Source organism: Corvus brachyrhynchos, unplaced genomic scaffold, assembly GCF_000691975.1.
Source record: "Corvus brachyrhynchos isolate BGI_N302 unplaced genomic scaffold, ASM69197v1 scaffold4, whole genome shotgun sequence".
Lineage (NCBI taxonomy): Eukaryota > Metazoa > Chordata > Aves > Passeriformes > Corvidae > Corvus > Corvus brachyrhynchos.
In genome coordinates this window covers 7,967,885-7,991,230 of record NW_008237878.1, presented here as the reverse complement: position 1 = coordinate 7,991,230, position 23,346 = coordinate 7,967,885, and the positions used below count along the sequence as shown (strand labels likewise).

Genomic DNA, 23,346 nt, shown 5'->3' with positions numbered 1-23,346 from the left:
GCTCTTCCCACTGCCACACACAGTTCCTCTGCAAGGAATCCTGCCCATGTGGGACACACCAGACTGAGCCCCAAGGCTTTTAACTCAGATTTCAACATCCATCTGTGTAAGCAGGATAACTTCAGGAACACAGAGCAACACAAGAACACGCTGCAGACTGCTCAAAAGTGCAAAGCCACTTACCGCTGGCAGCTGGACACAGTTGGAACTGACATCATATTCAATATATGCTACTTCTGTCCCTTCTTCTGACTTCCCATCTCTCATGTAGCAAACGTCTCTAGTCCAGTTGGTCAGGCGATCTACCTCTTCCATTGCGTAGACACAGAGCGCAGACTCCTCGCTCAGTTTCCCAGAAGAAGCCTGCCAGGCAGAGAAGGCTGCAAACAGCACTTCCCCCTCGGTGTCCAGCTGCCCCTGGGCCAGTTCCTTTCCTGGTCGGGTGACATAGGCTGCTTGCAGGAGGCTGTATGTGTTGGCTTTGCTCTGGCAGAGCAGAGGTAACTCCACATACGAGTAATAGTGGGAGTCATCCAGGCAGATGCGCGAGATGTAGGTCTTGTACTCACGCGACTGGGATTTGAGGTCCCGCCGGTAGAAGAGGAAATAGACACTGGAGCGGTAAGTGAAGGATTTAATGAAATGGTGGTTGTACTCTGACAGCCGGCCCACAGCCAGTTTTGCTGTTTCTTCATAGGAGAAAATGGAGTGAGAGTCTGTTGCTTGAACATTCCCTCCATGGGCCCTGAGATTCCGAGTTGTGATGGGAGGAATCCCTCCTCCCACTCCTCGGCTAGTGTACCCTCGTCCCACAAACAGCAAGGGCACCTCATCCTTTGAGTAGGCAATGAGTCCCACAGTGGTGATATTGGGATCATTGGCAGCAACGTACTGAGTGTCACCAGGGCTCTCTGGCCGGAAGAGGACGTGGTCGATGGACGTCAGGCTCCTCTTCTCACAGATTCCCTGGTGGACGCTGCCACACACAATGAGCTCCTTCTGCACAGTGTTCACCAGCAGCAGCTTGTTGTGATTGTCAGTGTGGTGTGCCTGAGGGCACTCCAGCTTTGAGACCGGGGGGAGGCAATCCTTACTGTCCAGAACTGGTCCAGTCTGAACCATGTTCTCCAACAGCAGGTCAGATGTCAGCTGAAAGAGAAAGTTGGTGGCCCCCAAGTAAATGGTCCCAGATTCCAAGTCCATGGACAGGTGGAGGAATTTTGTAGTGTTGTGTGAGAATGTGACATACTGCAGTCCCCGTGGAATTGATGCTCCCAAGAAACAGAGAACAGGAAGGAAGAACGTTCCCAGAGGCATGGTAAACACTCTGCAAGAGAGGAAAGGCGGTTGTAACTCCATGAGTAAAGATTAGCACTCAAAATCCTTCAATAGCACTCTCATTATGAGAGGTGGGCAAAAACCCCCAAGAATAACCATAGAAAACAGAGCTAAATATGAAGAGCCAGCACACGGCATTAGCAGAAACACCCACAGCAAGAGGCCTGCAGGAGAATCAGAGATTTAACTCAGTCATCTCCACATCAAGATGACAGGCACAGAATCCTCAGGAGAAGCTGCAATACTGCAAGTAATGCAACACTGAAGCTGATCACTACTCTTGCAACATCAGAAAAATCCACATTTAAGTTGACTCCTGCACAACTGAGCTATGACGCTGTATTAGAAGTTCTCCAGGACAGGACCAAAATTCCCTAGGAACCAGCACATTGCATACAGCGTTAATGAGCAACACCATAGTAAAATAAACCACTGTCCAAGACAAACACAACCTGTAGGACCATTGTTTAAATAAACCGTAGCTGAGATCCAACTTGGAGCAAACTTATAAGTCCTTCACTCTATATTTGATCTAGATATCATAATTAAACCCTCTCTTTGTTACCACTTATGGCTATGAACAGCCTCTTGTGGGTCTAAGGCTGTTCCACTTGTGCTTCAAAGGAAACCTTCCCATAACATCTCTGCCACTGAGCATCACCCATCCAAGCAGAACCTGGGTGCCAGGATGAGGCCTCTGGAGTACCAGTCACATCAGCTCCCAGCCTCCCCCCTGGGACCACCAGTCTGCCCCCAGTCCTGCCAAGCCAGATCCTGTGGGCCCTCATCTCCTTAGGAAGTTACACAGCATGTCCAGGTGAGGGGGAAACCACCTTTACCTGCTCACTTGTTACTGCACTCTCTGGGCTGTAAGTCTCTAACTCGCACTCATTTCTCCACAGTGCTCCTCCCAGTACTGGGAAAGGTGATTTAAACATGCCTTTTTTGTGGACAATGCTCCATTCCTTCCCTGTCCCATGTCTCAAAGTGCAAGCAAGCCAGGTGGGGGTGGATGTTGGACTGACCCAGGGAACCACCAGACCTGTTCAGCTCCTCTCCAGAGGATATTTGGACCAACTCTTTTTGAAATCTACTGTGATCCACCCAAGCTGTCCCACAGATGGGAACAACTACTCTGGACAACATGGAGAACTCCATAGCATGGTAGAAATGTGGTTATAAGTACCTGCAACATTTAGATTAATGCTTTCCCCATAGAGAAAGGGAAGCAGCTGCAAGTACTCAATAATTTACTATGAGTACCACCTCATTTAAATTGAGAAGTAGGTGGTGATGCAGCTGTGAATCTGTTTCCTTCCTCCCCTCCCTCCCTCTTGCAGACAGGGTATCAAAGCTGCATAGAGCTACACAGCTGCCAGACTGGGCCAGAGGCTCCACAGAGCTGATGAGTACAGTATCTCCTCCAGAACTGGCCTGTAATCTGCTGTGCTCATTTTGGCAACTCAGCTCCTCAGGGGTGATATTAATTTTGTAGTTAAAGTTAAGAAAACTATCATCACTTCCTTCCTAGGCATCAGCCCTCTTGGATCTTCCTGGTAAACTCGAAGTGCTTTTAGCTCAGAAGTGCTTAAAGCACAGCAGTAGAAAAAGATCTGCAGCATTTCAAGAGTAAACTACACCAGCATTTACTGCAGGACTTAACCAATTTAGGTCACAAACTTCTCAACCCACAAACTGTGTCTTACACTCATTCTATACAACACCCAGCACACAATGTGCAGAAAACACTGTAGCAATGCTGAGAACAATAGCTGTTAAGACTCTAGATCCATCTTCTACTCCCCTGTTATTGAAAAAAACCCCCACAGAAGTCTGATTTCTGGCTCCTTTGTCAGTAAAACCGGCATCTTTGCTCTACCAAAAGACCAGTTGAGAGGATTAGTTTACTTGTGAAATCCAGCGGATGGAAGGTATTATAAAAACAACACTTTATTAAATATAGGCTTTGTGAAGCTCTGGAAAAGCTCCACTTCACACGGTTCTTGTAGGTAAGTAGGCAGCACTGTCAGGATATACCCGGGCACAGGAATGCTGGCTCTGGACTGGCAGCTTTCCCTCAGAGCACACAGCTGCTGATTCACACCGGACCAGCGCCGTGTTTGGGCTACGTGCACACTGGGGCTTTTGTTTGCCCTGATAATGGACACTTAGTGCTTTCTGCTTCAGAGCTGTGAACACACTCTGCTTCACCCAGACTGGCTAACAGCCCTGAACTATCCTAGGAGTCTCTTTTCCAGGATGGTGAGCGAGTCTGTTGTGGCACCAGAGAGAAACCCTCATCCTGTGGGAGATGTTACGTGGGAAAAGCCAGCAAGTAGATACAAACTGAAGGAAGGAGATTTAACTTGATTCTATCCCCTCAGGTTTACATCAGCAGAAAAGACCTTGCTCCACCTCCAACATGTGAGTTATTTTCAATGCATTTTCACCATTTCTATAGGAGAAAACTTGATTTAAGGAACTCCTTAACCACACAACTGTCTCTATACCTCTGCACTGCCATCATGCAGATGTCACGATGGCTTGTGCAACTGTCTGGAGTCTCCTCAGTATCAAGGCTTAAAATGCCTGCAAACAAAACAATAGGCTGATGGCCATCCAACAGCAGGAGCTTGACTATATTGTGAACAGCCACAATGACACGGCGAAGAGAATCTTTGATCTGGAAGCAGCTGAGAATCACAAGACATCATTACACTACACCACTCTGAGGAATCTGTAATCTTCTTTTGAGCTAATGCAACCTTCCTCTGCCAGCACTTACACAGTAAAATCGGCATGTGTCTCCAGGATTTATGGATTCTGAAACAGTGGCTTTCTGGCTAGAGGTTGTGCCTACAAGCTGCATGACTGCTCTGTCCCCCACAGAGCCCCACTGGCAACTGCCAGGGCAGAACTAACCAGTACTTCAACTCGAAGCCCAGCACATGACTCTACTCCAGCAACATGGATCTTGTTACAAGCTCATTGATCTGTATTTGAACTGACCCCAAATGTTTCACTGAAAGCATTTTACCTGTTGGAGGACTTGTACTGGAAAGAGGTTGGAAAATCAACTAGTCCTTCATTCCACCATACTATAATCAGATCTCGCTGTGGTCAAGGCTCTGACATATAGCTACTCTTCTTTCAGTCACCAATATCCCCCTGGAAGTCACTTTGTTAAGAGCTAGTCCTTAAACTTGGTCCAGATAAGAAACTACTGTCTGGTCCTCATGACTCTGTGAGAACAGAGAAAACAAAACAAGACGGTGGTACAGCATGTTCTGCTGGTTCTAATCACCCTGCACAATGGATGAACACTGAATATAGTGCTCTTTGTTGCTCTTTGCTAAAGACCCATTAGCAAATGAACTTCTATTTATTGCTAGGTGAGCAAACATACATTAGAAATGAGCAGGACTGTGTAGCTATCAGTAGCTAGAAGCATTTGCACCCTACATGAAAATAGAGAGAAAAAAAAGCCAGCAGCGTCTTTTGATTCATTTTCCAAGTTGTTTCTCAAGCACAGGCATCACTGCCTTTTTTTTATGCTTGCCTTTCAGTTAAGCCCATCACAACCTCTCCGGGAGGACAGGAAGGAGGAGGATAACCTACATTTAAATCTGATGGTTTCATGACAGGCTACACTACAGAGCTCTTTATGGATTTACTGAACCGTTCTGCTTCCTGTGCTCACTGCTAGTGTATAACACAGCTGTTGCAGACAGATTGCACTAAAAGTGTGTAGCCTTTAATTAATTCTGAATGCAATTGCCAAGGTTTAAAGATTCTTTTTAAATATTCCATTTTTTTGATGAATTCCCATTAAATACCAGACAATACTCTGGACACTGCCTCTAACTCACTGTAAAATATTAATATCCAGATGATACTGCTGAGTTTCATTTATTTAATCTGGATCACAACAGAAGGGCTAGAGGATTAGTCAATTGTGCCACAGAATATTTATATCACAGCCACATAACAACAACCAGTAACATTAAAGCAATGGCACTATTTTGTTACTTAAAATTTGAAGACAGACCGTGTGTTCTGTAGAACTATTTTTACCTCTCTGACCTCACGTATGCCTCTGAGAAATTTTACTTATTTATTAAAGAAACAAATGCAGAACTCATTTGGGCACATTTTAGCAGCGTATCAACACATAGAGATTATTCCAATACTCACAGATTATTTCCCTAATACCACATTCTATCCTCCAAACATGGAGAGGTCAGTTAATGTTCCAGCTTCTGGGCTAGATTTCATACTCACCACCAAACCCAGCAGAATTAGCCTTGAAAAAAAATAAGGCCTCTGAAATTTGCACCTGCAATTTCCACTGTATCATTTGCAGAGCCAACCCACAGTGTGAGCACTAAAAGATTTAAAAACTAAAAGCACCATTCTTCCAGCTGCACGACGACCCTTGTGCTCCAGCACATTCAAATGGCCCAGCAGCAGGAAGACGACCACTGCTACGTTTTCTGCACAAAAGCCCTGAATTATACTCCTCTTCTAAGCTTCATATGCTCAACAGAGACTTGCTGTTTTCTGCTGTGAAAGATGGCATTCCCATTAAATAAATAAATCTTTTTTGAGTCTTATTTACTACTACCAGGCCAGCTCCCTGCTCCGTTGTTTAAGAACACTTGCAGCAAGCAGCTCCAGCAGAGATGAACACAAATCTCTGTTTTCCAAGCAAAATTGACCCCAAGGAGAATCCCAAGTCCAAGCCACCCTGTCAGAGCAGGACTGGCACAGACAAGGGAGCTCTGTTATACCAGATGTGAATAACACCAAAGCTGAGGTCAAAATAACTTAAAAAAACCCTCCAAACCCTTAAAGACAAAATATCAAATATGAAATGGCAAGGGAAGGTGGCAGAAGTTCTGTACTACAGAATTAACAGCATTCCTAGATAAATACTTGGGAAAACCCTTGATAGTTATTGCTGAACATTACAAGGTACTTTTCTGGATGGGGGTTGAAGTTATACTCAAAGCATGTTGCACAAAATATTGTCAGCTTTGTGATACCTCAATAATGCTCTTGGAAATGCTTTTGATACTTCAAAATTGCTCTTTGGGAAAAGCTGCAGAAAGTGCTTCTGCATCTCTGGGGCCACCTAAATATTAATTTCAGCCATACTGGAATCAACTGATGGTAGTAGATAGGTATTTCTTCTGAACAGCTCTAGCACAACCAAACTTTACCCTTGCACTGATGAAAATGTGTTATAAACACTAAGCTTCCAGTACAACTGGTTAATGAAGTGTTAATGATTAATACAATGTTAAATAGTGAACATTTTACAAACCAAGACCAACTACACAAACATTTACAAGGAATACGAAAGAACCACAAGATGCTTACTGTTGAAGAAGCTTTCCTCATATATACTCTGTCATTGCAAATTGAGAGTTGACTTTTCCACTTTACCATCCTCCCAAATACTAACACAATGTGAACTCAAGACCATGTTGCATGTGCATTTTTAAAAGGGGATATCAAGCCAGCTGTTAGTTTCTCAGCATCTTAACACAACCAAAGGATAACATTCTGCCAGTGTTACACATTTGAGGATTAAAGTCCTTTAATATCTGCTCCAATTTTCTGTGTAATCAAACCACAGAACACCACTAACCATCCCTTCTAGCCCACGAGCTCCTGACTAAATTCTCCTAGTGATCCCAGGATTTTTTCTTAGGGCTCCTAAGTTACAGAAACTACCACCTTAACCCAACAAGCTGATGTCTGAGGGTTCTTTACCCCAAGTAAAATGCCTTGTCATACTGTCTAGCTTTGCTTGTCACAAGATCTTCCAAGTCAAAGAAGCTTCTAGTCACTTTTTGTATGAACAGTTTGAAAACTAATCCTCCTTCTTAATCCTCCTTGGACAAGAAGATAAAGACAGCTATTCTAACTCTGACAGAGGTCCACCTACACAGAAGCCCTAGCTGCAGCAGCGGACAATAATAGATGCCTAAGAAGTAGACGAAGGACAGACAAGCATAATGCAATCCTTCCCTTACATATCCTGCCAGCTTTGAGCTTTCCCAAACCACAGATTGTAGCTACATGTAATCCTTCAGATGGATACATTAAGTGGTCTGAGCTTCTTCAGCCAGAAATACTTAATTTTTCTAGTAGCTCTCTAAGCTCATCCCAATTTGTCAACACCCTACTTTTTTAGTTACCTGACCTGGATAAGCATTCCCTTTTGACAGACCTGACCTGGACAGGCCACTCCTTTGGCTTTCTAACACTGCACTCAGAACAAATATTATTTTCCCCAGTTCGAATCCACCAGTCCTCCATTTACCCACCCAAGAATCCTTTGATCTCCTAGCTGCCATATCACGTTATGTCTGCATGTGGACAAATACCATCAGTGACTTAAATATTCTTTCAACTAGGAAAAAAAGAACTAGTTAGGAAAAAAATATCCCATTCTCTTAGAGTATATCCGAAGAGTCTAGATAGGTTTACAGCAGTAGTAAAACCTTGCTAGGAAAGCAGAGCTCACTGAAGCTACCCATCCAAGTGGCTCTGCTGAGCAAATTCTCTGATTTTAGGCTAATCTACATACATCTAAGCCCATCACTCCACATAAAAACAATTTTCATTGTATGAGTTCAAGAAGCCAATTATTGCCCAAAATACAGATGAATATTTGGAGCAGAGAGAAACCCCTGCAGCACCCAGGAAATTCCAAGCGTAGATTTCCCATTTCTGTTTAACTGAGATCCAAGAGACAATTTTTAATCTGGTTAATATTAACTAAACTGATTTTAAAAGAACTGTCAGCTAAGGCTCTTGAAAAAGAAGTTAAGAAATTGTGGAATTAAAGTCACAGTCCCTATCATTATTTAATAAGTACTTAAAAGACAGGCAATCAAGTGTTTCCCTGTCAGATTAGGGTTATCAGTGAGACCTGCCAAGAATTGATTCTGCAATCTACACTGTTCAGTATGTTCACATAAGATCTAAGAAGAGAAGTATGTCTAGAAGTGGCAAATTTTATTATTAAAAAATTAGTAATCGCTATCAAAGTCAGAGAAGACTGTAAAAAGTAAGAGAACTCATGCACTTTAAAGTAACTACACAATATCTTAGATGTCAATAAATACCAAAACCAACAAAAAATATTCTAAGTACATAAACTCAACAGGATCAAAACTAGCTGTTATCACTTAGAAAAACTTTGAAAACTTCATAGGTCAGTTCAGTATTAAGTATCAAGCAAAAAGGTAAATACAGCCTTTGGAGTAATTAGGAAAGAAAGCACGTATCCCCATTATGCTGTCGAATGCTGAAGGCCGTTCTGATTCCCACATCTGAAAAAGGAGACAATGACAAAAGGGACAACAGATGACCAAAAGCATGGAGTAGCTTCCATATAAGGAGAGATCAAGCAGAGTAGGACTTTGAACGGACAAAGAAACAACCAGGGGGAAGATATGGAAAAGTCAAGAGGTCTGAAACATGACTCTGTCAAGATGAAAAACATGGAGTTATCGATGGAGTTACATGATTATACCATTTTTTTACAATGCAGAAACAACAGAGCACTCACCAAAGCTACAGACAACTTTCCTAAGTCAGCTCAGGGATATTGTCACTGGATGTAGAATATTTCAAATAACATTTAAAATGCATAATTAAGTTGTAGATCTCACTGCTGTAGGATGTCATGGAGACCAGAAACATAAACAAGTTAGAAGAGGGATTATATAAATTAATGGAGGATAGATATAGTCAAGATCAGATGATGAGATACAACTCCTGGCCAAGCAGGGCACTAAACTGATGATGGTCATAAGCTGGGAGGCAAATGGAAGGGGGGGAGAATGAAAAAAAACTAAAACAAACCCACCACATTATACATGCCCTGTTTCTTACAGTCCTCATTAAGCATCTGCTTCTGGATCTTGTCAAAGGCAGGACACGGAGCTACACAAAGCTTTGCAATTTGCCCCAGGATGATATTCTATTTAAACTTCTATTTTACGGTACATTTATAGACTTCATTTATTTTTAAATATTAAGAATGTAATTTCAGCCCTGCTTAACAACATATTTAGAAGGCTGGAAGCCTAACCTCCCTGGCTGTTTCTAAAGGCAGCATCTCTCATGTTAACATTTAGATACCATCTAACTGAAGCCTGACAGTGCAACACAAAAGTTAATGCACACCATGGGAAAGCAAACCCAGGGCCAGAGCCACAGAGCACAGAAGTGGCAGATCCCAGTTTAGTGCACCCACAGTCCCTCTTTCGGGAACAGCTCTTCCCTGTCTGCCAAGTGTTTGATGGAAACTCCTCGCTCAGAGTGAACACAGCAGATCCGTGTGTGCCATCAGAACAGCCAAGCCTTGGGCAGCGCTCAGCAGAAGCACGATTGGTAAAGTAGGTCAGGACCATCCGTTCTAACCAGGGAGAAAGGAAAGCTGGAGCACACCAGACTGTTTGGCCAGGTATTACAGAAAACCTTCATCTGGGATTTCATCACTACTTCAAACAGATGTGATTCATATTTTACTGGCCTCCACCTCAAACAAGGCACACCTTCCCAACCACACTGCCCTCCCTGTCATTAGGGGCACCTCTCCCAGCCTCAGCCAGGATCTTCCTGTTTTCAAGCTTTGGCTCAACAGGCTACAAAAGCCAGAATCCTGCTCTGCCATAGCTGTTTTATGCCAATTTGTCTAAAGCAGAAATGCCCAGCTGCTTCATCCAGAAACAGCCAGGACAGCACACTATCTCAATGTAATTGCTTCTGTCTTAGAGTCTATTTTCCTTGGCAGGATGCCCTGCAAAAGGGAGAGAGGAGATCTCTGCAACCAGCACATGCTTCCCAGAGGACAGGACCGTGACCCCTAACCAAGCTCCCACGTCCCAGAGGCAAAGGCCACACCCCCAAGGCAAGTTCTTTTGCATCCAACCTGGCCTTGGAGTAACCCAGCAAGAGAGAAGAGAAGCTTCAAACATCCTATGAAACTCCTGTGAAAAAGCACCAGTCCTATACTCCCATTCCAAGAGGAAACCCCGTGGTCTCTGTGCCAGCATCAGCCCTGCAGGTTTGCACAGTGGAAGGGAGAACAGAGGCCAACCACAGAAGGAGTTCATGCCAGCAGTGGTACAGACCACAGGCAGACACACAAGGACCACATCCCGAGCTCCACCATCCAGTTGTCAAGATGCAAATGAGAAGTGTTAAACACTGTAGTCTGCCTTGAATAAATCCTTTTGCTCTGCAGACACTGAGCAGTGCAGGGTGCTCTGTTAAAGAAATTTCCTTGACCCCCCTTAAGTCTCAGATTTAGTACCACAATAGATCTATAAAGAACTAATATGCCCTGGGTGGACAGGAAGGAATTATTCTTGGTGTTTTCCTTCATTTCAAATAAAATTCACTTTTCTGCCCTCCCCACTAATCTTCTGGAGAACCATACAGCCTGACAGCAGTTTGACAGTCTTACCCCCTCAGTCCAAGAGTGTCAGCAGTTCTGGCTATAGCCATGAATACAGGCAGTAACATGCAAATACATTTAATGTAATGCAGCCACTGAGTAGTACCTATCCCCTCCCACCCAGAAGAGACAGCAGAATAAACAGAACTCCACATCACTACCACAATCTGCTTGTGGTTTGCCTTCAAACCAAGATGAGGTGTATTCTACCCTGTATTACTCAAGTTATGTTAAAGCATTATCAGAAATGTCGCTTTGATCAATTAATCTTCCATGAATTAGTGCCTCAGCCTGGAAGGTTCTCAGTCATCAGCTCTGAACTGCTAGGCTCAATAGTCTGGCAATTAGGTTACACAGGTCTGTTAGATAATGATCCAAACTGAGGTGACCAGACATTTTCTTCCACCTCAGGAAGCCAATGCCAAGGCTTTCATAAAGCCAGTAACAGATAACAACACACCATGCTGTTCAGAAAGCCTGGGGACCTTCCCAAGCTTGGGAAGCTTCACACCTACATAGCACATCGGAGACACAACAGCTCCTACTGCACTACTGCAGAAGCCTGAACAGGTTGGGCGCAGACCTGGGAGCCAGGATCAACTTCACACCAGTCTCAAGGACTGTCCCGTGCAGACTGGATATCCACTGCTTTCAAATGGAATGGTGGCCCAGGAACCAACCATGCATTCAAGGTACACATGATTGAGGAGTCACAAGCTGGCAGCAGCCACGCAGCCTTATTCTTCTACTGTACAGTCACAGCCCCCCATGCCAGACACAGTCCACACTTGGAAGTTCTTGTTTCAAGGACAAAATTCAGAGCACCAGACTGCATATAGGGAGGGGTGAGAGAACTACTGCTGTGCACAGGCCATCAGGCAATGCTCTCCCTTCATACCACAGTGGGTCCACAGCCTGGAGGAGTGAAAATAAGCAACAGGAAAACTAAGTGGCAAAGAAAGCAGAAGCAGGGACCCTGCAAGATTTGGTACTTGGAGAAATAAACCATGTGGAGCAAGAGTTCTCTAGTTAGTTTTGTTAACATGCAGACATCTAGCCATGTCTTATCCAGAACAAGGGATTTTATAACAAGACAATTTTATAACAAGAAATTTTCAAGTGGCTTTACAAACATGAGTTTCTGTTCAGTCAGATTAAGGAGATACTAACTTTTTCTGGCAAAATATTTGAGCTCCTGGTTCAGGGCTGAGAAAGGTTCTTTGGTGCTGTCCTAGAGGCACAAAGGTTCAGAACCAGCTACCTGTGCATGAGAGCCATGAATTTTAAAGGCTTTTTGGTTGAGACTGCTCTTCATCTGGTTTGCTCCCCTCCCACCTGCACAGTCTGACAGCCACTGGCTGAGCAGGACTGACTGGCTCATCCCTTCCCCTTTCAGGGAAGCCCAGACCTTCACCCTAGGGCTGCAGAGATGCACTAAACAGGTCTGCAGTGCCAATCTGAAATGCAAACTGCTATGAGCAGGAATTTCAGCCAGTATAACTGGCTGACTGTCGGCATTTCAAGAGCATGCTGCCTTGCCAGGGTCACCCCTGGGCAAAAAAGTGCCCACGAGACAGGAAAACCAGATTGACAGTAGTTTGTTAGGAATAGCACTGAGTTCTACAGCTGAGTGGCTGCTCCTTGGCTAGAAGGAACAGCTAGACAGAACAGAGAAATTGGTAAGGAAACAAGGGAAAAGTATGCACATCTGTGCTGGAAGGATAAACCATAGCCTGTGGTCAGCACAGTTCTGTTTGCAGACTGTCCCAGTTCCAGGCACCCTTTCTCTGTCATTTTAAACTGTGTACTCCACACACATGGCAGGGACTGTGTCTTCCTCTGGGAGAAGAAACTGTTTACTCTGCCACGCACAGATAACTAATCAAAACCCCACAAAAGCGTGCTCAGACAGCACTTTTCAGACTTATACATGGACCAAACTGAGCAATCAGCCACCTAATGTCAACCCAGGAGGCCATGGTGGGGCTGACACAAATTTAGCCTCATAAAAAAGTTTTTGTTTAAATCTTCTCAGGGCTTAGTGGGAAATACACTAGTTAAAATCATGGATCAGCTAGGAATAGAAAAGATCATACCAGCTAAAGATGGGTTCAAACTAAATCTAATCTGGACAGACTATCTGGAGAATGGCAGACAGGTCCAGCACACACAGGAACAAGCTGAGAGAGAATCACTGCTTGAGCCAAGCTACTGAGGAAAACAACTGAGAAATTGAGAACAAACCGGAAAAGATACTCCGTAAATGGGGTAACAACTGAGCCCATTGCTACTCAGCAATGATGAGAGTTAGAGTTTGGGATAGAAACTTCTTCCGGCATCAAAGAGTTGACTAAATCAAGATAATGGGGCAGCAATTAACAGGAAAGGAACTTCAGTCCCCTCTACCTGGTGCCAGTCTTCCCCATGGTGATTCTTGTCCTAATCCTGTCCATACTCCACCTGGATTCTCCCTCAGCCCCAGGCCTGTCTGTATTCCCCAGCTGTAATCTGAGCACACAACTCCTCAGCCACTCCATGGAGTAACTTTCACTGCAGAACACGATACGCACACAAGACTGTATCCTTGGAGAGGAGCTATAGTTTCCCAAAATACACCAACTCACTTTTCAATCATAACAGCCTGCCTCCAAGAATACACATCACCGCAGCTCCGCTACCGGTCAGCTTTGCATAGCTTCTCCCCAGGGGCCACAGCAGCAAAGTTAGTCAACAAAAAGTTAAAAAAAAACCAAAACAAAACCCAAAACTCAAAAGGATACTGCCTAACAGCAGAGACCATGTCTCTAGAGACAAAACAACAGATAGCCTGACATTGTTCTCCTCCTTCTGAAATTAGAAGTTCAAAGGAACAACCAGGGCTGTTCTGTACTGTGCCCTCTGCATATTTGGGTAAGCATCTAAAACTAAGTGCAAGAGCAGACTTTCAAGGGTGAAGCATCTAGAAGTGAGCCCTGTTTTTGAGTTATTTTTAAATGTTTAGACAGGACCTAAAATAGGACCAGTGTTTTGAGTACTTCTGAAGAATATGAACCTCACGTAGGCCATGACATTTTTAGTTTGAAAAGGCTTTGGAACAGAGGTTTTACTGTTCATGCATCGTCTTATCATCCGTTTTAGCTCAAATTAAGTTAGAGTCCATTATGAAGCAAGAAACACCCTTTCAAAGGAGGGAAATTAACACAAATAAGATGTAGGATATCAGCAATAAAGCAGTCTCTGTATCTCAGTAAAATCTACCATCCCATAATAGCAGGAACAGCATTTGCCACAGAGAAAAGGAGAAAGTCAGCTTCTCTGCTTACAATATTCATTTTCACACCACCCTTCCTACCCATGTAGTTTCTAGAAATACACTCTCCACCTCTCTTCAAATTCAAGTCGACAGCCTGCAGACTCCAGCAGCCCAAGGCAGTGCCTTCAGCAAGCAAGAGGCACATGCTGTACATCACAAGCAGCACAGAACCAACCTAGAACACAAGATGTGCCAGTCTCTTTTTTAACCAGTTTTATTACATCCCCCCCTCCCACCCCATGCTGACAAACCAGGCTGCACTTGTCTGGCTCGGGCCTGAAACAAAAGACTGAAGCAAGCACATAGTAGCACTTTACCTCCCTGAATACTCTCCCGGGCTTCAAAAATGAGCAGCTCAGGGACTTCTTGGGAGAAGGGTGCTTTGTATGCATTTAGTAACCTTCAATGGCTCTTTCTTCTATGGAAGTCCTCACATACACACAGATGTTTGGCATTCACAACATCCTGTGACAAGAAGTGTCCCAGGTTAACTGCACACATCAAGGACTAAGTTGTTATTTGGTTTTAACCTTACTACATGCTGTCTCCATGCAATACCTATTCATACTTGTCATGGAAAAAGAAAAAAAAAAAGTTGTTCCCTCTCTAAACTTTCTATGCAATTCAGGAATTGAAAATAACTGTCATTTATTGTTTTTCAGGTGGAAGAATCCTAACTTATTCTGTTGCTCTTTGTATGGAAGGTAATGCTCACCTCTGTTCACTGTTGCTGCTCTTCCATTTCTAAAAACTCTAAGAAGATACCTCTATTAAGATGGCAGTAGTTTCCCTAAAGCTGTGAAAACTCAACTTCCATTAAGAGCTGCAAGAATTAGTGTGATGGTTATCAAATACAGCAGGGATTCCCCACTTCTGTAGTTGATTGCCCATCAGTTCTGTGTTAAAATATTCAGCCTAACTCCTTAAACTGAGTTTGTTTAAAAGCAAGTTTACTTTCAAGCCACAGTATTCAGCTGCACCCTTCTTCCTCCAGAATAGGGTGTATTTTTAAAAAACCTTCTTCTCCCTGTTAGTTCTTTGAAAATACAAATTATCTTATGTTTGAATTAGCCTGCCCCGATGAAGGGTAGATCCCTCACAAGATTGTGTGCCAGAACTTAATTCTGTCATATGTTCTTTATGAACATTTCAATCCAGAAGCTTTTACCTCAAGTATAGAGAGAGTATTTAGAGATTTCCTGATGCTACACAGAACAATATTGTTACCAGACCTTGTTCTCCTGCAGAGTCATATAAGAATATTTGGGTTTGGAGACTGTTTGTATCATGACTCCCTGCAAATCCTGAGTGATTTCTTCCACAAATGCAGTAACCCTAATTGCTTCCCACATTCTTTATGAGATATAGAACTTTGTTAATAATACATACTTAGCTGACTAAGCAACCTAAACTTTCCTGTCAGGCTGAAATAACTTTCCTGGCTTTCCTCTGTCCTTTGCCAGTTTTACTATTAAGAGTCAAATAAGCATTTTTTACAGATGCAGAAGATATGTAGAAGTATAGCTGGAATTAAAACAGAGAAGGAAGGCCATTAAAACCCAACAGAACAAGATACTACCTAGAGTTACAATACTCAGTGCTAACAGCTTCTTAAAAATATAAACCTACCCCACAATTTAGGGTTTTGAACCATACTCTAAGGGTTAGAAGGAACACCTCACCCTACAAATAGCCCATAACTGGTCCTGATAAAAACAAAAAACCCTTTTCCCAAGGTTCTATAAGCACCTGAGGTGTTTTCAGAGGCAATGGTGAATGTTTCTTCTGAAGAATTCTTGCCTTGCACACAGCACTGCAGTTGTGTGTTCATCTTTACTCTTACTTGTGGTGGTGCACAGAAAATAGGGCAGAAAATCAGTCCCTGAACTGCTTAAAAGGGAGGGGAGGAAAGAGGAGGGAACAAGTAACACTCTCCTAGGTAACATCAAGTTGCTACTCCGGCTGCACAGGAATGAAATCGAGCGCGACTCAGACAATAACTGTAACTCACATTTCAGAAGTTAGTTTGTTCAGACATGATCTTTCACACTCAAAGGTACAAAAAAGCATGTCCTCTAGTGCACTTCTGCTGGAGCACTTTTCCAACAGGATCTGGACAGAATCAGCTCAATATCTAAAAGAATACAACACACAGTCCTCTGGCCTCCTTACAATCTTGTATTTTTTATGTACCCAGAAAGCATGGATCCAGAAGACACTGGCCTGAATTCAAGTCATCTCAAGGACTTACTCATTCCTTATTTCAAACAGCTTTGATTTAGTGGTTTTACTGGAACCACCCAGAGCAATGCAAAGCTGAGGCAACCAGACTCACCAATCTTTGCACATTTGTTATATGTATTCAGGATTTATTCTTGGATGCTCCAGATTGGAAGAGGTTTTCTGAAAACTTGCTCTTTATTATCTAAGAGTTCAATTCAGCTCTGCTACCAAACTGAAACCACACAGGCCGCACACCCAGAGAGGTCTGGGCTGGGGGTTGCTGTCTGGTTTTGTTCATTGTTTTCATTTCTGCTGATTCCTCCTCCTGTTAGAGCTGCAAATCCAACAAGCAGACATCCTTCTGATGAAGGGCTCCTGTACTCTCAGTGCTTTAACGTGATACTCATCTCTCCAGTGCAAAAGTCAGTGACTCATCCACATCAGTTCCTAGTATCCAGGTGCCAGGGTTTCACTTCTCAGCCAGAAGTTCATGCAGATTTGCACATCTCCAGCAACTCATTCAGTCTGGGATCTCTGGTGTACCACCCTACATTTGATATTCAAATTCCCATATTCAGATTCCATGTATTCACCTACAGAGTGCTTCACCAGGCAAACTGACAGCAGAATTGTAACTATCCTGTTTAATAGGAAGCAGCCTGAAAGAATTCAGTTTCAGGGAGACATTTCTTCAAGGGTCTATAGCTGTCAACACCACAAAGCTCAGCCAGCACAAAGCAGCTCATCACATTCCATGGTGATTGACAGACAGAGATGAATGTCACTCCTGCTCCAGGAGTCTGTCTTCGGATTTGGCAACACTCACTGACCCATTTCTACTTATAGATCACCATCAGAAACTCACGTTTTTGTTTTGGGTTTTTTTGGTTTGTTTCTGTCTGTAGGTTAAACTAATTCCCTTCTGCAGAAAATTCAAAGTTTAAAAGGCAGTTTTTGTATTTCAAGTGCAGCACCAGAGATGCCAAGAAGACTCTTGTAAAAGGTGTACAGTGGCCTGACTTTGGTAGCACTGCAACCCATAATTCCCAATCACTCTCTCAAGAAACTTGGGGTGACAAAGACAAAAATGACAAGCAAATAGGCAACCTCTGGAGTAAATACATCTGCTTACAGCAGAACTCTACAGAACAGAGCTGCTGTTGAAGAGATAGATGTCCTTCATCCTTCACAGGATTTCCCTGCATAAAGAGAATGTTCCCTTTGCAAAGAGAACAAGTGAACACTCCCACATACAGCCACTCACTGTTTCCAGCAGACCACGTGCCTGGAGAACTCGTTCAACTAATCACAGGTGGTACAGTTGGTCAGGTGGGTTCATCATGCAGCAGCATCCAGAGGCTGCCCAGCATGACAGTGGCCACACACACGGAGATGATCAGGAACACGGAGGAGCCCAGCAGGCTGCAGCAGTCCATGGGCATCCCAGGGCTGGCTCCTGGCACATTTTGCTTACCATCTGGACTCTTGGGAACGTTGAGACACCTTCATTTCTCTTATTGAAGAGTGTGCCTCAAGCTGGAAAAAACAACAGAGCATGAAATGCAAAGACTATTTTTCCAATAAATTAAATCTGTTGCACTTGACTCCCGCTGTGGTTCCCTTCCCCTGAGAAGGCATGGTCTGGCCAGCTGCACGAAGTCCAGGCAGCCCTGGGAAAACAATGGGATCTTTTTCTTGCCAGAACCAGCCTTCCTGTTCACCCTTCTAACCATGGCATGGCATGGAGGACACCCCCAGTGTGTCTGTGGAGAAGAGGAGTCTGTTGGCATAGCAACTGCACACGCTAACTCTCTGCTAATGAACAGGGATAAAATGTTTTGTTCTCATTAGGAAAAATACAGACACATTCCTGATTGGTGAGTAATGTCTCTGCCTCTGAGAGATTAGCTCAGAGCCGTGCAGCCTGAAACAGCCTCAATTCAGCCCACTGCAGTGCTTCCCTTGAACAGCCACTCTCCAAGGACCCCACATCTCTCAAGGGAAAGCCCACAGAGCTTTCTGCAGCACTTTGCCTTCGGGCCTGAGACAGCTCAAGGCAAGAATAATGAGAAGAGGCTACACAGGAGCAAACCAGAACAGGCACAATGAGAACACACCCCCTGTCCCTGCAGGGGAGCCAGCTCTCGCTGGTGCCTTCGCTGCACCTGGGTCCCAAGCTATCTCGCAGTCAGTGAGTTTGTCTTTGTGCATCCACTGCAGGTCTGCGTTGCACAGGGCTCAGATCAGCCTGGGACCCCAGCTCCCACTCCAGCCACATTCCCCAGTGCTGGGTGAATAAATGCACAGAGCAAAGAACAGAACACTCGACAGCAGAGCTCGGCAACCATTAGGTGCCTGGGTGCAGAAAAGAGAACAAGGGCTCCTGCCTACCAATCTTTATCGGGATTTTGGCATTTAACAATCAACAAGATCCACCATGAATCTGGTATTTGCAGAACATTTGCACACTGTTGTTTTATCACTCAGGTCTGTATCTGGGTGCTCATCCAGGCTACACAAAACCTCTGCCCACAGAGGCAATACTGCTTCCCAAACTCTCTCCCCTCCAGATCCTCCTGCCACAGGAGCCAGCACAGCAAGTGGGAGGATCACAGTACTTCACTCTTTGCAAAGAAGATCTGGGACAGATGCATGGCCAGACACCCAGTGCACAAGCAAAAATCCAGTCTTTAACCACACCTTTGCTGGGTGTTTGGCATAACCTGGTCTATAGAGCACAAACACAGCCTAGCAGAATCAAACTGTGTAACTGCACTCCAAGCCCACGGTTCATCTCTCCTTTATGCTGCTACTGGCTCCCATTTGCCCACATCAGTTCACCTTGCCTTGAATTCAAAAGCTGTTGAGAATAGGGACTGCACACTTTAAACCTCAGAGGCGACTTTACAGTCTTTCTAGGGGCTGAACAGGTACGCAAACTCCCTTCTCCCTCTGGTGGGAGATTGGTGCTGGCCGGGATTAGTACCTCACACAGATACACTCAGCTCCACAGCAAACTGGGATGTGGCAGAGCTCTCTTGCTCTCCCAGACCCCTGCACTGTTGATGGAGAAAGAGTGGGATTCAGGCTTGCAGGTAGCCGCAGGCTGTGCTCTGAGCACCCACTAACTCCCTTATCCAGCCCCTCAGACTTTCACCTGCCCTTTTCTGCTCCTCAGGGCTTCAAACAACCTCAACTCAGCAGCTCAAAGTGATGCAGGAGGAGAAGGCAGAGTGAGCAGCGGGAAGGAAAGATTCTGCTCCCTTATGTCTTTGAGAAACAGGCATGTGCTGCAGGGAACCCAGTGTTGCTGCTCTCCGTCAGCCACAAAACCTGCGTGTTAACCTGTGCTGTGATCTGCCCATGGGACTTCTCGGGCTTCATTTCTACTTTACGTCCGTCCAGCCGAGAATGCGGTTATTTCAGTCCCTAGGCAGGCACTCTACTGCCTGCAAAGCCATCTCTCTTTGCCTAAAGGAGAGAAATAACCCAGGCTCTTGCCCAGCAGCGACAGACCCCGGCCTTGGCCGGCAGCCCCTGCCCACCCTGCCGTGAAGCACAGATCCTTCCCAGACCAACACAAGGCCAGACGGGCCGGGGTGCTGTTTTCCAGCCTCCAGGCATTTTACTTGTTCAAGGCGATCCCTCCCCCAACCCTCAGAAAGGAAAAGCCGTGGGAATGGAGCTCAACACCCCGAAGTAGGCTCACCCCCGGGCGATGAGGAACTTAACTCCCTGCGCGCCGGCGGGCAGCCCTCGGCACAGGCTGGCAGGACATCGGCACGAGGGGACATCCCGGGAATGGCCCCGTCCTGCTCCCTGCACTGACGGGCACCCGCACCACGGCCCCCAGTGCTGTGCCAGCAGTGAAGGCACAGACCTGCCACTCGTCCACCACAGTCCCTCTCGCTTTGCCAGGACGCTCGGCACTCCTGTAGCTCTGCTCTCCAGTGTTTCCATCCTCCACCAGCACACAGACAGCAAGCCACAAGAGGAAAGCCCTCTTTTAATCTTTTCACTCTTCCAGCAAGTTCCAGAGGCTGCCCACTTAACAAAAAGTTACCTTTACCATGTCATCAAGGCACTTTTCCTCCCTTTTGCCCCACATGCTGCGGTACAAAGCCGCCCTCGTGGGCGCAGAGCCTGCGGTCAGCCATCAGCCAGCATGTCAGGAGTTAAGTTCGCATTTCCATTCTCCTGACCTGCACCAACGCTGGCTGAATATCGAGCTATTCTTTGCAGCTTGATAAAGCATGAGAAAGCTAAAGGCCTCACACACTCCTCTTTTCACAGCTTGGCCTGCTGCCCACAAGCTGTCACTCCCTGGCACCTAGGGCAAAGAGAGAGAGGAGGCCAAACTGCAGCCAGCTGCAATGAATCACTCGCTCCCCGTCCCTCCTCCCCAGGGAGCCCGGGTCCCTCCTTCCGGCAAGGGGATAATGTCTGCCTGGCTGCGCTGGCTTCTTTCACAGAAAAAGCCATCCTGGGGCCGGGGGGGGGGGCTCCTATTGCAAAAGCTGCTGCCACAAAAAAGCGCAAACCAGCTCCCAACAAGACTGAAGAACAAGGATTTCTGCTCAGCAGCTGGATGGGAACGCACGCCTGCAAGTGTTCAGCACAAACATCACTTAAAAATCTGAAGTTGGTCATTTGTCTAAATTGCAGGAAATTCTGGAGGAATGCTCAGGCACAGAATCTGATTTGAAGGAGACTCTTTATCTCTTCATGCCCCACTCATGGGATATTTATTTTGGGGACTTATTTCCATTCAGTCCCTTCCTGGCTCCCTTTCTCCTCGCTATATCCAGCCCAATTACCAGGTTTCGGCGAAGCTCTTTCAACCACCACCACCCCTCAAGTTTATTTTGATGGGTTCCATCACACAAACTGCTTCCACACATTACAGTTTGTTCTTCATTTTTAACACAAAACAGCAGAGGGAAATGTCCAGATCTCAGAGTCACTGGCATCCAAGACAAAAAATGTAGCTGAGAAGGCAAAGGAACACCAAGGTCATCACGTGTATTTCTTGCACTATAGACCCGCATTTGGAGAGCAGTGCTTTCGAAAGGTAAAGATGTCCAAGCCTTTGCAAGGTCAGGATGTCAGCTGTTTACTTTCCGAGAAAGGGGATATTCATCAGTAAAACACACGTAAACTCAACCCCTCTCCATCAGCGTAAGCATGAACTGAACAGCAGCATGCAGATCCACATGGCACATGGGATACCTCCATCCACTCATTTCTGTCTCCTGCAAAGAATAACTTTGCTGCACAGTAGCCAGTCCCTGCTCAACAGTTCTATCTCTCCCAGTACAGAGAAAGGAGCTGCAAACTGCAGTTTTACTAGGAAGAGGGTTTAACCCCAAGCCCTGCAAAGGCAAATTCTCATTACCTCAAGGGCAAGATGAGAGGTTGCTTTCCCAACAGCATGTGCTACCACATCCAGCACCCCTCTTCTCCCACTAGCACTATCCCAGTGCCTCATATCCCTAAAAGCCATACTCTCTGCCCCCCTTTCCTATCCAAGGCAGCCATTTAGGCTGCAAATTCAGCATACCTGTCTGCTGGCAGTGTGCTTCAAATTCAGCCAGTGTGAGGGCAGGATTAAATAAATTCCTCTTATCTCTTCCTGCACTTGCAGGGTTATAGGGAAGGAAGAGCTGCACAGTTCCCACATGGCAGACAATGTGTATTCAAACAGTGAGAAACTCATCAACTTTGGGTCACAGAGGTGATCCACAAAGGGTTTATTTTATTACTGTTGTTGTTTGGGCTTTCAGGGTGTTTGTTTTTACAAAACCTGGAACAGCACAAAACAAAATCATGAAAAGAACCCTTTTTTTTTTTTTTTTTTAAGAGAAACAGACTTAAAAACCCTCTTTCAGGGGCACAGGCTGTCAAGAATCACAAGTAATCACAGTCAATGCCACTTTATCACATTCTCTGCCAGATGACACACTACATATGGATTTCCCCTTATGATACATTTATAGCACTTTGTAAGGTTTCTCCTGCACTCCTGTACATCTACATCAGTAAGTGTCTCCTCCACAACACCTGCAGCTATAAAACCAGTACATTGAAAAGATTATTATACTGAGCATCCATAAGTTAGCAAGCTCCGGAACTCGGGTTACCCCTTGTGTAAATGAAATACAAAACACTCCCTAACCATACTCACACACACTGTTCAGCTGTGGGAATGCCAGCTCATCTGCCATCGCCCTCCTCTGCCAGAAGGATCTCCAAATGCAAAGCTTAATAGAAACAGTTAATATCCTGAGCGTGCCTCTGAGCCATCTAAGCTCTATGTGTAATATAATCGGGTTCATAATGCCCAAAATAGCACTCTGGAGTCCTAGCACAGACTAAGACCTCACTGTATTAAGTGTTGTGTGGATAGTTGCAGTGGTGCCGTTTTCTCTTCTGTAAAATTACTGAGTGCCGTATACAGGAACCAACCATAACCCATATTTTACAGAAGTTGGGACACAGGAGAGCAATGTATACTTTTCAAATGTCTTTTTTTGGCAGCTAAATCAAGTTAGTATTTTCACAGACACACTGAGGGAGGGAGGGAAGGGAACACTGAGGTTACTCTCTCTCCAGAGCAGACAGGCAAAAGCCTAGTTCAGCCAAAGCTCACTGAGGCTCTTTATGTTCCCTTCAGTGACAGAGGTCACTTGTCGAAGCCTGAACCAGATCTGGTACAGGGCTTCCTGCTAAGCATGCTGGCAAAAGGATCTGAGCTATACCCTTCTCTGCAGTTGTTTGTGTTTCTTCAGGAACACCAAAGAGCTGGAGTCTGTCCCAACACTGCTTGCACTGCCTTTGCTAAAAACATCCCTTTTAGCTCCAAAGTAAAATTCGTCTTGAACTCCTTGTGCTCTGAAGAAAGAAAGCCCATACACAGGATCCATGAAGAAAGTAATTGCTTGTGTTTGCCAAAACACTTCACTTATTCTAATTCTTTCAGCACAGATTCCAG

The 23,346-nt window shown here is 45.0% G+C and overlaps 1 protein-coding gene across 4 annotated transcripts in view; it reads right to left on the bottom strand.

The window, feature by feature from the left end:
- The window catches only part of PLXNB1 (plexin B1), a 61,111-nt gene extending 38,549 nt beyond the window's left edge, over nt 1-22,562 (bottom strand). The window contains exons 1-3 of one of the 4 annotated variants that reach the window (XM_017732551.1): nt 22,540-22,562; nt 17,610-17,891; nt 184-1,327 (exon numbers count right to left, since the gene is read on the bottom strand). In XM_017732551.1, the coding sequence (XP_017588040.1) occupies nt 184-1,317 (1,134 nt within the window). In that variant the 5' untranslated portion in view covers nt 1,318-1,327; nt 17,610-17,891; nt 22,540-22,562. Of the gene's footprint in view, nt 1-183; nt 1,328-17,609; nt 17,892-22,539 lie in introns of those variants that run through there. The other 3 variants (XM_017732550.1, XM_017732552.1, XM_017732553.1) reach the window with 3 other exon arrangements.
- Nucleotides 22,563-23,346: the final 784 nt, after the last annotated feature.